This window comes from Eurypyga helias, unplaced genomic scaffold (assembly GCF_000690775.1).
Source record: "Eurypyga helias isolate BGI_N326 unplaced genomic scaffold, ASM69077v1 scaffold12245, whole genome shotgun sequence".
NCBI lineage: Eukaryota > Metazoa > Chordata > Aves > Eurypygiformes > Eurypygidae > Eurypyga > Eurypyga helias.
In genome coordinates this window covers 1-14,209 of record NW_010252106.1, presented here as the reverse complement: position 1 = coordinate 14,209, position 14,209 = coordinate 1, and the positions used below count along the sequence as shown (strand labels likewise).

At 38.0% G+C, this 14,209-nt stretch overlaps 1 protein-coding gene across 1 annotated transcript in view; it reads right to left on the bottom strand.

Moving 5' to 3' along the window:
• SLC4A7 (solute carrier family 4, sodium bicarbonate cotransporter, member 7) overlaps positions 1–9,141 on the bottom strand; it is a gene marked incomplete at both ends in the record, with an annotated part of 38,846 nt that extends 29,705 nt beyond the window's left edge. The window contains 7 exons of the mRNA XM_010152240.1: positions 527–823; positions 857–895; positions 3,670–3,858; positions 5,159–5,319; positions 6,313–6,448; positions 8,263–8,406; positions 9,116–9,141. Coding sequence (XP_010150542.1) covers positions 527–823; positions 857–895; positions 3,670–3,858; positions 5,159–5,319; positions 6,313–6,448; positions 8,263–8,406; positions 9,116–9,141 — 992 coding nt within the window. The remainder of the gene's footprint in view (positions 1–526; positions 824–856; positions 896–3,669; positions 3,859–5,158; positions 5,320–6,312; positions 6,449–8,262; positions 8,407–9,115) is intronic.
• Positions 9,142–14,209: the final 5,068 nt, after the last annotated feature.

The following is a 14,209-nucleotide window of genomic DNA, read 5'->3' as shown; positions in this document are numbered from 1 at the left end:
CCAGGTTTTTAAAAGTAAAAGTAAAACTGCTAAAGACTTCATGATAGAACTCAACTACAAATACGACTGATACTCATCTCCAATACTTCACTAGGTCTTGAGCTGTAGCTACCTCAGGATATCAAACAAGGGTGTAAAAAAAAAAAAAAAAAACAAACAACACCCACCCACACACCATACTGGTTTGACCAAGCCAACAAAACAAAACCTGACGTGGACTGTAGGTGAGTGAAAGGAAAAGGCCACCATTTTTGACATTTTGCTTATATACTATATTTTAAAACCTTTTTAATTACACAGGTGAGGGTTAATTAATTAAAGGATTTTTTGCTTGCTTTAGTTAAAAGCTAAAAAGTTAAAAATGCCAAACAAGAAAACAGTCACAACTGAGAAGAAATAAAACATGCAGGCAGAAGTAACAGTTATCATACTCCTTTGTGCCCAAGTTATGTGCCAAAAACATCACAACGCAAGTGATCCAGATGCAGAGACCATCACACACGGACAGCTAGATTTCAATAGTTGCCTGGTGTTTTGCCATTATTTTCCTCTGTCTTCTTTTCCTGGCTTTCCTGCACTTCTAAGTCCTCCTCAGGTGGGTGGATTATTACTGAAGGAATATCATCACTGGCAGGTGACACCAGCAATTCCTTGCCCTGAAGTGGCTTTGGATGGGCACTTGTGGTTGGCGGGTGGCTGCAGGTAGGACTGGAGGGTGGTGTGTTTTGAGGGGTAGTTACTGGGGTTGTACACCTCGAGGTTGCCGGGGTTCCAGCTCTTGAAGAAGGAAGAAGGTAATTGAGAAGAACTGACAAACGGTTTTCTCCTCTGAGGGAAATATTTGAGGCAGAGAGACCTGTTCGCAAAGAGTGACGGGAGGCTGAAAGGCCTTCCCCTGAGATAAAACAAATGAAACACCATGAGGCTTACAACAGGGATATACTAAAACCAGACACAATACGCATTAACAATTTACATAGTAAATTGCAAGCTTTTGGGCCAAGTGTCATACTCATGCAAGTCAGACGAGGTAAGAGCAAATCTGATTTCAGACATTAGAAAAGTCAGAAATTACTAGCGAGTACTAATTAGAACACCAAAGATATGTAGGAGAAAATATCAAAGACAATAAGATTTGTTAATACAACCCAGAAAAAAATATTATCTCTTGACGCTGTCTTATATTTTCCTAGAATAATTTTTTATTCCAAATTGCATACCAGCTACCTTTAATGCCATGCAAAAAGACATTAAATCATTAGCAGCCGAAACATTGCAAGACTTCAGTTAACTGCATCCATAGTATACAAATTGTTAATTTTTTTAAATTAAAATATTTCAAAATTAACATAATCAAGGATATCTAACCATGTTAAATGCAACTGTCTTCCAATAAAAGTCTGGTTTTAATGAGAAGTTTCCTAGCCAGCTGTAGTTTCAAGATACAGTTTTGAAGAGGGCACAGGATGAGATACATAGTCCCTTCTCCATTTCTTCTTGCTGCAACTTAACCAAATTTCCCCATTTGCCTAAAGCCAAACAGGTTTCTCCTAAATCCATTGTTACTTCTCATGCCCTATACAGTTTCAATGTCCACCTAATTTCATATAAAGGGAACACAGTCTTGTCATGGTGGCCTCCGTTTTAAAGTTTGTAATGGGTTTCAGTTCTTCCTTAAGCGGGAAGAGAGACTGTCCAACCTCCTATCAGCACTTCCATTAAAAGGTTTAGCAATACCATTCCTCCCGTTTAGCACAAAACGCTTTTCCTGGAGTGGCAGTTTCCTTAAGAGTACTGCTTACTTCTCCTACAATCCCTAAAATCAAAAACATTCCGTTTCATGTACCATGCCATCAAGAAGGGAACAGCAAGCTAAGACACATTTAGTCTCATGTTTATACTAGGCACTACAGAGACCAACACGTTGAACCACCGTAGAATAATTTACAAAAAGGAGGCACAGAAAGCATGCCTAAGTGAAGGTCACGTACATTTTCTTCCTCCCTCTAACAGTGGAAGAGTGAATCCTACTGATACAAACTTGAATTAAGAACAGAAGCTTCAAAGATCAACTATTAAAACTGCAGTGCAGTAAAGACAAGAGGACCAATAAAGCAAACTGGTTGATTTTGTCTGTATTAATCACTACAATAATAACTAGACTTCTGTCAGCATATCTGGATGATCATGGACATGAGATGCCCTAACACACAGAGGTGTAAAACAGAGCCTAAAAAGTAATGTGCACAAATGCACGTTTGGTCTACCAGTTTGTTAGAGAGTAACCACAGAATTCTAAAGAAATAGTAAGTCAGTATATGCTGGCAAATACTTGAGCATGTTATACTGGTTTCTTATTTCTGCATATATCCCATGTTTTGTTGTAGGCATAGTATTAAGAACAAAACCCACTAGTAAGTGAAAGTGATAAGTGACAAGCAAGAGACTTCAAACACATAATTCCCAGAATTATAATTGGGGATACAGGTGTTCAAGGACAGGCAAAGCCAGGTTTATATGTGAAATTTTCACATTTCCTAAACAAAACAAGAAAAATCAGAAGTTACAGAATGAGCTATGCTCTTATTTGCATTTTCATTCTAGAAAAAATAATTCTGAAACTGTCAGAAAAATACTGAAGCATGCATCACACATTCACTAGCTAACAGAAAGTATCAGCAAGCTTGGACATTGCTGGAGCACACTCCAAGCATGTATCAAACTTAGAGCTCCCAACAAGCTCTTAACCAAGCGGCACAGGTTCTAAGCAGTAAGGCATCTTTCAAGACAGGAAAGGAAATTCACTTCAAGGAGTAATTCATTAAATTGTTACTAATTTCTCCCTAAACTAAAGAATTTCAGTTGAAATAATACATCCCTTAGTTAATGCAAGGCAAAAGAAAAAGAACAGAGACTGAAGCAGAAGCCATAAGAAATCCAAGGATAAAAATATGCTGCTCTGCAGTATATATTGCTATCTGAACTTTGGAAATGGATGTCTGGAGCAAATGTATTGATATTCCAGAATATTTTGGGGAATTGGTTCAGTAGAAGAAGTGGTACAGCCTATAAAAATACTGCAATTTTTTTTTTGGGGGGGGGGGGGGCGTGTGTTCCCCTCCCATTAGGTCCTTCTCTACAAAATAAGGTAAAAGTAAACCGTGTTCTAGCTAAAAGTAATTCCTTCACCATTATCACAGTAAGCTACCGCTAGTCATATTAACATAACATTGGATTAAAACGCAGCATCTGGCAGCATCACTGAACTCATGACATGACCACAAAGTACATCTCTAGTATAAAGACTGAATAAGCAAATAGAACCCGTCTGACATACATACAAAGCTATGCCACTATTCCGAAATTCCTCAAACTTTACACATTTTATTCAAGCATACCCCAAAAAACATCAGGGAAAACATAGGTCTGTTTTATACTTCAAAACAATAATGCATGCTACGTATACAGGCAGCAGTAGAATGTTTGAGTAAGTTGAAAAAAATAAAGAAACGTCATCCAGAGCTACACATAGCACACACGTTATTATTAGTTCTTTGCTTATCAAGACGTAACCACTTATCTGCTAATATCAGCTGAGTTTTCCTTCATCTCCCAGTGGGAACATTATTTAACAGGTTAGAACAGACTGGATGCTACAACTTATCTCACCATTTCGTTCAAGCAAGTGAGGGTCAGAATGTTTCTTGCCTATATCTGCAAAAGACCGAACCAGGGGAATCCGATTGCTGAATTTTTTCTCATTCTGGTGATGGTGCCTTTTTAGAAGAGCCTCTCTCACATTCTCTCTTATGGATTCATGGAGCTGGCCAGAGGCAATCATGTTGTCCAAAACCATATCTACATAACAACAACAACAAAAAAAACCAACGAAAATTACATGTATAGCTGTCAAATCTCTGCTTCACCACACCCCAACACTGTAGTTGCACCAAATAATAAACAAAATCTAAATCTATTTAAAAAAAAAGAATCTTCAAGAATCCACAGGAAATTTTCCAATATGTCACTGAACAAATGTGAGAATAAAGAAGTCACAATATGCAGATCTAAAAGACAGTATTTATTAGTAGCATCATTTTAAGAAATAAGATACTTAATATTTTATAATTTACTGTTGTCTACTTCAACTTTCAGTGGCTACTCCCTTTCAAAAAAAAAAAGTGCATCTATGTATTCAACAACCCTCCACTAGATGTGGAAACACAAAGACAGCAACACAGTGGAGAATAGACCTCAAGACAGTCTTAAGCTGGTGTTCCCTATTTTGAAAGTGCCTAACTATACAAAGTGGAAGCTATTACAGAATAGTTCCCTGACTTCTGTCACCTTCAGATTCCCTAAGCTCCTGAGACTCTCTACTGAATTTGTGCGATTCACATGCAATAGAAGATGAAGCATAAAACATACGATCACACCAGGAAAAAAAGCATCTGCTGTGACTTCTTAGCTGCCTTTTTTGTTTGTTTGTTTTAAAGAATGAAAAAGAAAAAACCCATCTGCACAAATCAATGCGAGTCTACACTAAGGACTTTGAAAACACATTTTGCCAGTCTTAACTGGCTGTATCAAGAACCTAACTGTATTGGTGAACTGCAATTGCATAGAACTTCTCAAAGTGAAAGAAGTTATGGCCTAGAATACCTTACAATAAAAAATTATATGCAAAATCTGTCAGTACAGTGCTAGCTTCCTTCTGGGATTACCAGCAACACACCACCTCTTGTGATTAGTGCAATCAACTGCACTAATGGCGTCACGTTAACATCAGCCAAGTTATGTTAAATAATTAGGGTACTAAGACGCACAAATAACTTCTAAAATGTTCTGGTAGATATTTACATTTCATCTGTAGAAACAAAGACAAAGAACACATTCAGGGATTAGAACATAAAGGCAAATCCCGGGCCTCATCCTAAACATGTAATAAAGTAGGTCCTACTCATCCAGTGTAGCTCCTTGTAAGTGAGGTCTGTAGGATCAGCTCTTTACAACCAGATGAAGAAAACTGCAGTAAGAATGCACACACCTATTTCTTCAATACAGTATTTTCAAGAACATAAAAAGACACCATCAAAAACATCAAGTTACAGATTAAAATTCAGGAGTAAAAAATTTTTTAAAAAAGTTTTACTGCAACCTGCTATCTCATCTAGTGTGTTTGCTCTCATGTCCAGCATGACCGTCCCATTAAGAATACAGCTTCGCAGTTCAAAGAGACTGTGCAGAGACAGGGTTGCTACGTAAGGCTTGCTCCATCGATCACCACCATCTTCAACATCCTCTTCAAATTTTAGCCACCTGAAATGCATACACATATTTATATTCCTCCTGTAAGACAGAAAATATGGCAAGCAATTCCGTTCTTCCCTGTGGCTTCTGTGTAACACGGAACAGGAAGTCACATCACCTCGTATCACCTTTCATTTTCTCAGACAACCCAACTGATCGACAGTCACAACATTTTTATCAGGCCTCTTAACCTTTTATTTCTTTGGTTTGAACAAGACCTGCCTATTCACGAGTTCTAGTGAACAGTGTGGGACTGTGCTGTGTTACTTGATTTGCATATCTCAGTTACGTTGGTATTTTAGGATTAGAAAGCTGTCTGAAACACAGTGATGCAGTGGTTTACTTCTCCTAGGGTGCTAAGTCAGTATTACCTAGCTCTTAAATATTGTGTTAACTACAAATTGATCTTGATTCTGACTCACAGGCATTAACTCAATTGAACTTCTAATTACCTTTTGCCTGATAGCTTTCGCAGAAGTACCGAATCCAGAAGAATTTATTACAACACGTATCTAGAAAGAAGCAACTAAACCAGTATGGGTCAAAAATAGTCACTGGCATCCTGTAACATCCAAGCATGCAATTTGCAAAAGAAATAATCAAATACTAAAGAACATATGTAAATACCCAATTTTCTTTGTCTGGATAAAAAAAATTTACACTAAAATATCAGCAATAATAGCGCAAAGAGATTTCTGAGACCGTAAATACCATGCTCCATGGCTGAACACCTGTATTTGTAACTAAACACATGCCTTTGGCAATGCTTGGCATAATCAGTTTTAGGAAAGTCAACACAGCACCAGTAAGACTGAGGGTCTCTTGAGAAACCATATTGATTCTTCCAGAGCTGGACAAAAACAACAAAAGTTTTAATTTGCTGAGCATGAATGGAGTGAACAACTCCTATAGTTCATGAAAATTCTAACCTAGACCTGGTTTGCAGTTCTTTGAAATAAATCACAGGAAGATACACCTTGAAACAATCTACTTTTAACATACCTAGCTGTTTCTTTCCATTCATATTCTTCTCCATCTCTGAAGCAAAGTTCATCCATTTCAGTGAAGAGATCATGGGGAATGTGTTCATCATCGTCTTCAGTACCCAAGATAAACTGCACTCTTTGAGATGGCGTGTCTTGAAGAAAAGGAGAAATTAAAATAATTAAAATAATTAATACTTCTATTTTGCAAGAAACACCACATAACACATCTCCTGCTCTCAGCTAGAAATATGCAGCACAATATCCCTTCAAGAGGGAAGAGTAACAAAGGAAACATCGACTTTTCCTTTAAAAAGGAGGCCCTTTTAAAATTATTCATTGTTTCTGAAAACAAAACATCTGGAAATTTGTGTTTACGTAATACAATTAAGTATTTTTAGCTCTTCTATGGATTAACAATATGAAATTAAACATCAACAGCATAATCAGTAAGAAAGTAGAAGTTAATATACCAAAGGATCCTTTTTTCACTTTTCAAAAATAAACTATATCATCTTGACATAGTCACCAAAGGAGGGGCGGGGGGGGGGGGGGGAAAACCAATCACACCACTCCAAAAAACCCCAACAAACCAGGTTGACAGAAGCAAATAGTCCAACTCACAGATTGGTTGCCCTAGTAATAGTTTCAAGATGCTAATTAGCTGGCTTCACCAGTTTTACTTTTGCATCGTTGTTCTGGCATACATCATCATCCAATAACATAATTTGGAAATGAGCTCTTGAATACAAACCACATTCATTATCAATGAAGACCTACAGCAGATTGTTTCTGTCTCAACACCAACATATCCCAAGAACCCTGCCATACCTTTTGTATCCAAACTAGAGCAGTGACCAGAAGAGAGAAGTGAATTTCTATCTATTTAACACTACTTGCTGCTTCAGAGGCTGTACAGCAAGACTCTACAAACATTAAGATCAGGCGATAATAACCTGTATTTAGTAGGGGAGGTTTTGAAAATTAATCACATAGTGATCACAATGTTATCTCAAGGAATAAAGATAAAAAAAGCAGGTAATCTCAATTTTAAAAATGTTACTTTGTTCACTCAAATGTCACTCTCATAGCTGCTAGATCTGAACATAAAACCGCATGCTTCCACTGCGGAAGGAAGATCTCCTCTTAGATTCAGACACAAGATCTGATTTACTGTTAAACTTTTTTTGAACTTCATTCAGAATGGAGTAAGAGAATGGTAAAAGGGGACTTGTCAAAGCATTGTCATTTGAACACTCCTTTGTTTCATGGAAGTGGCCCCACGTAGAACATGGTTCTAGTCATAGAATGGTGATAGTGAACAGCATGGTGTCCATGCTTGAGGTGGAACACTGCACCGTAACTTCCCCATTCATTAGTCTAGGAACAAGAGCAGGTTTGAGATCTTGAAGAAAAACTGCTGAGAGTACTGCTAAATAATTTCATTTCAGAGAATAAAAGCAGTCATCTCTTGAGGATGGGAGGAGGACAGTGTAGTGTCTGATCCAAAACTAAAACTTAGGAGGTGGTACCATTCCTTTACTAACAAACAGCAAGAAGGCTGAAGTAAATATTGGAATGGATTGTTGATCATGTTACCATGGCAAATGCTGCTTCCCAGCTATATCCCTACTTTCAAAATAATCTTGAGTGACAGAGGAAGAGTATTACAAGACTACACAATCTGAAAAAAGGTGTCTGATTTAAATAACAGATTTTTATGCTACAGGCAAATATTATGAAGCTCCAGCCTAACCTATTCAGTGCAGGCTGCTGAACATTCACACAGACACCTGGATGAATTCCAACAGTTCATGATTTAGATAAAACACAACCACAACATCCTTGCCTGACTGTATGCAGAAAGACCTTAGTTACAGTAAAAATAAAAGAAAGAGCACAGAACAAACAATGTTGAATCACAGGGTAATTTTCAAGCCACACAAATAGCTCACAAGAGATTTCTTACCATATGATGGAGATTCTCGGCCATCCTCTCTGTCAGCTTCTTTTTCTTTTTTTCTTCTGTGATGTCTGTGCCCACGATGTCTATGCCGTCGACGGCCTTGTTTTCCAAATGGGACGTGAACTCCAATATACACAGCTCTGTGACCTTTACAAGAAAGTATAAAAGGAAACAATTAAACAAAAAACAACCTCCTATCCAAATCTAATGTCTTAGTCAAAAAGACAAGAAGTTTGCCAAAAAGAAACCCAAAAGCACGTGGCAAAACTATCTTTAGTGAACTAATATTACCATTTCCTCTCTGTCCTTCCCTGGTGTGAAGAAACTATACTCATGGCCCTGCTACACTGAATAACAACATGGTCTAATTTAAGAACTCAGTTGTGAAACAAGTAATATAGAAACACAAGCTTGGCCTGCAACACTGAAAGAAGCTACTTGATAAACACGAGGACAAGGCAGAGAAATTACATAGCACTCCTTGTTTGCAGGGATTCATATCAGGATAGCCATTACAGTGGCAAGATACAACCTCCTAGTTCAGTTCATGAGCTTCGTTAAGCAGTTACCCACTGTTTAGACTCCGCAAGCAAGTTTTCTCTGCTTGAAAGAACTGCCACTATGCCTGAAAGTAGCATGTGACACATCTAGGTGAACCTGATGTTCAACTGTACAATTACTTTAGTATCAGTTGGAGCAAAAAAGGAACTCAGATTTAAGTGTGCCCCAAAGCATCAAACAGCATTCGGGAGGTGAGGGGAAGAAGCATGGCGATGTGCAGAGTTCTAATCTAGGGGTTTTTTAATAAATTTAAGTAGCATACCCTCTAAATCAGACATACCTTTAAAACCTGTACTTTCAACATCTTGTTTTTCCTTTGGCCTTTCACATTAAGGCAATACTAGCATCAAGAAATCAATCAACGGACTGTTATGAACATATTACTACCACGTCTCCTCTAATGGAGTTAGCATACACAATAACTTTTTCAATTCCTTTTTAAACAAACAATCTCAGGAAGAGACACATTAAACATAACCCCGGAGGTTAACACTAAATACTTTGTTTCATACTGTAGAGGAGTTATTACAGAAGACTGACATTAACAAAAGGAAAAGGAAGTGGTTTTCCAGCTCTTAGAGATGCAAATTCAGCAGATCTACAGAATACAAGCAAGCCCTAGGAGTTACAGCACGCACACACATTAGATAAAGGAAGTTTAAAAATTCTGGGGATTACAGAGCTTTAAAGAAATAAAAAGTGGTAGTATGCCAAACTTGTTTTTCCAAGAAGAGCATCTCTAAGCCCAGAAAGATACACCAGACTTTTGTAAAGCAGTATCTTCATAGTGCTACATGAGCAAAAAGACTAAGAAAAATTCAATGATGATTCATGGGTAAGTTCAATGTTGAATTAATTTGGTCAAGATTCCTTGTAAAATTACAAGATTCAATTCTTGTCAGACTTCCAAACTAGCTTTAGAGTCAACAGATTGGCACTATGACCAAATCTGAAATTAAGCATATTAAGAGCTATTTGTTCCCATGTAAAGGTGGAAAACAGATTAATTTGTTGAAGCATTCATCAGCGCTATTTACAGAGAGAGATTTTTCTTTTGTGAGCTTCTTCCAACAAGAACACCCAACCCCTGCCGGTCAGCCTGACCTTCACCCTCCGCGACTACTATACACAATGCAATTCCCAGAGAAATGAATGCCAATGTGACACTTAAACATAAATCAAGGCACTTGGTGTATAATATGACTAGGTGGCACCATTAACAATGGTCACATTAATCATACCATCATGATACAATAACCTTATGTACAGGGAAAGCAGAAGCACTAGTTTCAAAAATAGCTGCATTACTCACCACACCCCACTCAAAGCTGCCTGGTGCAAGCAAGTGACCCATCACTCACTGCAATGCTGCTACCATCCCTGTTAGGATTTTTGGTTTATTTTTTATATTCAATTACCACGTAATGTAACTGTAGTTTAAATATATAGTTAAACAGTTTTATTGTCAAAGCATTTGATTTTTTTTGCAGGAACTATTTTTTTTCCTAAGACAAACTCAGACATAGGCCTCAATGTCTTAAGGGGAGACCTTATAGCTCCTTCCAGTACCTGAAGGAGCTACAAGAAAGCTGAAAAGGGTCTTTTTACAATGGCCTGTAGTGACAGGACAAGGGGTAATGGGTTTAAACTGAAAGTGGGGAGATTCAGTTTAGATATGAGGAAGAAGTTCTTCCTGGTGAGGGTGGTGAGGCACTGGCACAGGTTGCCCAGAGAAGCTGTGGATGCCCCATCCCTGGGAGTGTTCAAGGCCAGGCTGGATGAGGCTTTGAGCAACCTGGTCTAGTGGAAGGTGTCCCTGCCCATGGCAGGGGCTTAGAACCAGATGATCTTTAAAGGCTCCCTACAATCCAAACCGTTCTATGATTCTGCTAATAAAAATCATAGAATCACAGAGTATTCTATATTATCAGCTTGTTTCATTATTATTAAGACTGCTTTAAGCACATGTTTAGATCACTGCACATAAAAACCTGAAGGTGATTACTTTCTAGAAAATGTCAGGAATATGAAACAGAGATTTTACTTTCTTGAAAAATTGGGAGGAGTTACACATGTTGGTCTCTTGCTGTTGTCTTAAATTAAGACAAAAATCCCACATTGCTTTCTGTACTAAAGAACAAACAAAAATCCCATACAATTTTTTCAAGGGCGTCCATCTTGAACAATTCACCCTGCTATTGCAAACATTAGCATTTGTAATAGTGTGCTCATTTCCATAGTCAAAGACCATGTTGCTGCATGGAAGAGAGGTGGAACCAGGAAACAAGAAAACTATCTCCTATTACAGAACTGCAGTCTGACTGAAATTGTTTTCAATAGGAAAGTGTGCAGGAGAGCAGATACATTGCAAAAGGATGGGTAAAAGCCAAGGAAAAGTGAGCTGAAATAAGCAACAAGCCAAAGGTGTTTTTAAACAAGCTGCGACTGTAGCAAAATGCTTCCCTACCCAAAATGCACTGACCCAGCTATCACTCTGTACAGGTGCCTCATAGCTGCCCCAAGGCACACCAAGTGGGCACTACCAACTCAGTCCTCAACTGAGGCAGCCAGTCCACAACCTACAATACTCACATTACTTTCTACTCCAGAATGATAATTTAAAGAAAGCACTTTCCCACTACCCCAGCAGGTTAGGGTATCACAGTGACAGGAGAACAGGCCCAAAATGTGTTATCTTACCATTCGGCCTACGCTGCCCAGAAACTACAGTTGTGTGAATGGCTATTGTCTCATCTAGACGCCATCTTGCAGACAAATGTAAAGCAAGAATACCTTCCCCAAATCACTTCCATATAAGCAAAGTGATGAGACTGCTACAGTTGCAATTTTATTTTAAGACTAAAGTGAAATGCTGATAAGCAAGACAATTTTCAGCGATTATTAAGTAAAACGCATCACAACCCAATGTAATTCTATTCGCTGATTTTGGCTGGGACAAGAGGTAATGCTCTTCACAGTAGCTAGTATGAGGCAATGTTTTGGATTTGTGCTGAGAATGTTGACAACATATCACCCATGATTCTACCTGTTGCCAAGCAATGTTTGTATTAAGCCAAGGACTTTTTCAGTTTCTCATACTGTACCTGTCTTCCCAGCTTCTGCTGGGAGGTCAGGAAAGGAAAACACCACCAGGAAAGCTGACCCAAACTGACCAAAGGGATATTTCTGGTAAAATGCCATGCTCAGTATATAAGTTGAAGGGAGTGGACCAGGGGGTCTGGCTCTTGGGTCTTTCAGGCTCTGGCTCACTCACTCTCTGGCTCTCACTGCTTAGGACCTGGCTGGGTGTCAGGTTGCGGCTTGTGAGCAGTTCTATCATTTGTTATCTTTTTTCCTATTGCTGTTCTCCTTTTCATTAATAGTAGTAGTAATATTTTTGTGACATATTATGAAAATTAGTCTCATTATTTCATTCCATTTTTTTTCAAATATTGAATTGATCTTATCTCAACCCATGGGTTTTCTTACCTTTTCATCAAATTCTCTCCCCCATCCCACTACTTTTTCAGAGCTGGGATGAGGAGGTGGCAATACTAATTAACAGCTTACAAACACACCAAACTGTTTGTTAAGAAATGGAATCAAGAAAGGGACTATGGGTTTTCTTTGTATCATACACATTCATAAGGTGAATGAAAATGACTACCTCTCCAGTAGTACCTACGAAATCCAAAACCACTGTTGTTGAGTACACTACCACAATTACCAAAACCTGCAACATGTGTATATTCAATTCCAAAAGGCAGGGCAAAACTGCAAAAAGTTGGACAAGTTTAAACCTTAATTCTGACTCCACAAAAAAAAGCACTGACAAGCCCTCTAAAAATGAAGAGAGCTGGACTGAGTAGGTCTGTATTCCCTTAAGTTTCATTAGTCAGATAGGAGCAATTAATACTTGCAGATGGACAGAAAAGATTTACTTACAAACATCACTTACAAGGGAAAAACAAAACAAAACCACAGGGATTTTCTTTCATTCCCAATGAATTGGGCAAAACAACTTATAGATCCCTTCACCCAGGGAAAAAAACAAACAAACAAAAAAAAAAAAGGCAGCCAGAAAGGCAAATAATACAATAGCAATGGAGAAAGAGTTAACTCTAAAAAGGCTGGAATTCATATAACTAGCATCAGTGTTCTTTCTAAAAGGAACACGACCTTTCAGTTGAATAGCTTTTAAAAGCTTGAAAAGTACAATTATGTGACCTTCAAAAGCTTTATTCACACAAACATCTGTACCACAGTACCACTCTCAAGCAAAGCTTGTTATAGAATTACTTTAAACCAATAATCAATAGAATTAGTAGACTGCCTGATACTAAATTTAGTAATACAAAGCTCAAGAGATAGTTGTTCATTTTAATCTAACATGACTTTATCCAAGCTTAGCTATTCAAATCCACCAAGAGTATTTACTAGTTAAGGTCTTTATCGGTATGGAACAAATTTAAATGTTAGGAGCTTGCTACATATCTCCATCACATGGTTGGTTTTACTCCAAAAGTCAGGTTATATCAAGCCTTATAAAATTGATAAAATAGAAAGTGATCAATTCCCTGATTTCTCCTCAATGCCCTAAATACATGGTAATAGAAGACTTAAAATCCAAAGGAGATCAAAACCATGTATCCAAAAATGTTCTGATGGGGCAACCCTGTGAGTATAATTCCACCCATAACTTTTTTTTCTACCCATCATCTTTGTTAGCTAGGTGCCTTTTAATCTTCATACAGAGGACATTCTTCCCCATGTTAACTTGGGAAAGCAAAGAAAATCAAGTTAATATCTATGTGAATTCTCAAATCCTGTCAAAATTTGGGCTGCAGAGATAGTATATTAATGTTGTAAGGGACACCTGGAGGCGGGCTATCCAATCCAATCTTGCTCCAAGTACAGTCAACTCTAAGTCATCTTTTCAGTCAGGATGACAACCAGCCAAGCTCTGAGTATCTGAAGGGATAAATGCTCTACAGCTTCTCTGGGCAACCTATTTCAACATAAATCAACATACTGCATGAAAATAACTTCCCAATGCTGCATCTTGTCTGTGCTCCCCTTCACCCTTTCGCTATGCATCACCAACAAGAGTTGACCCCATTGTCTCTAAGCTCCCAACAGTCTGCTGAAGACAAAAAAAAAAAACCAACAAAAAAACCCCCCACCCACCCACCAACACTTAGTGACACTATTTACTATTTTTCAAAAACTCTTCAGATAATAATCTGAAGATAGATCACTTACTTTACATGGAAGCCTTTATTTAACCAAAAATGTCATAATCTATCTTTTCCCAGCATGAAGCTTTCCAGTATGGAAAAAAAGGAGGATCTGCAGGAGATCCTAATCTGTTCCTTAAGACTATAAATCG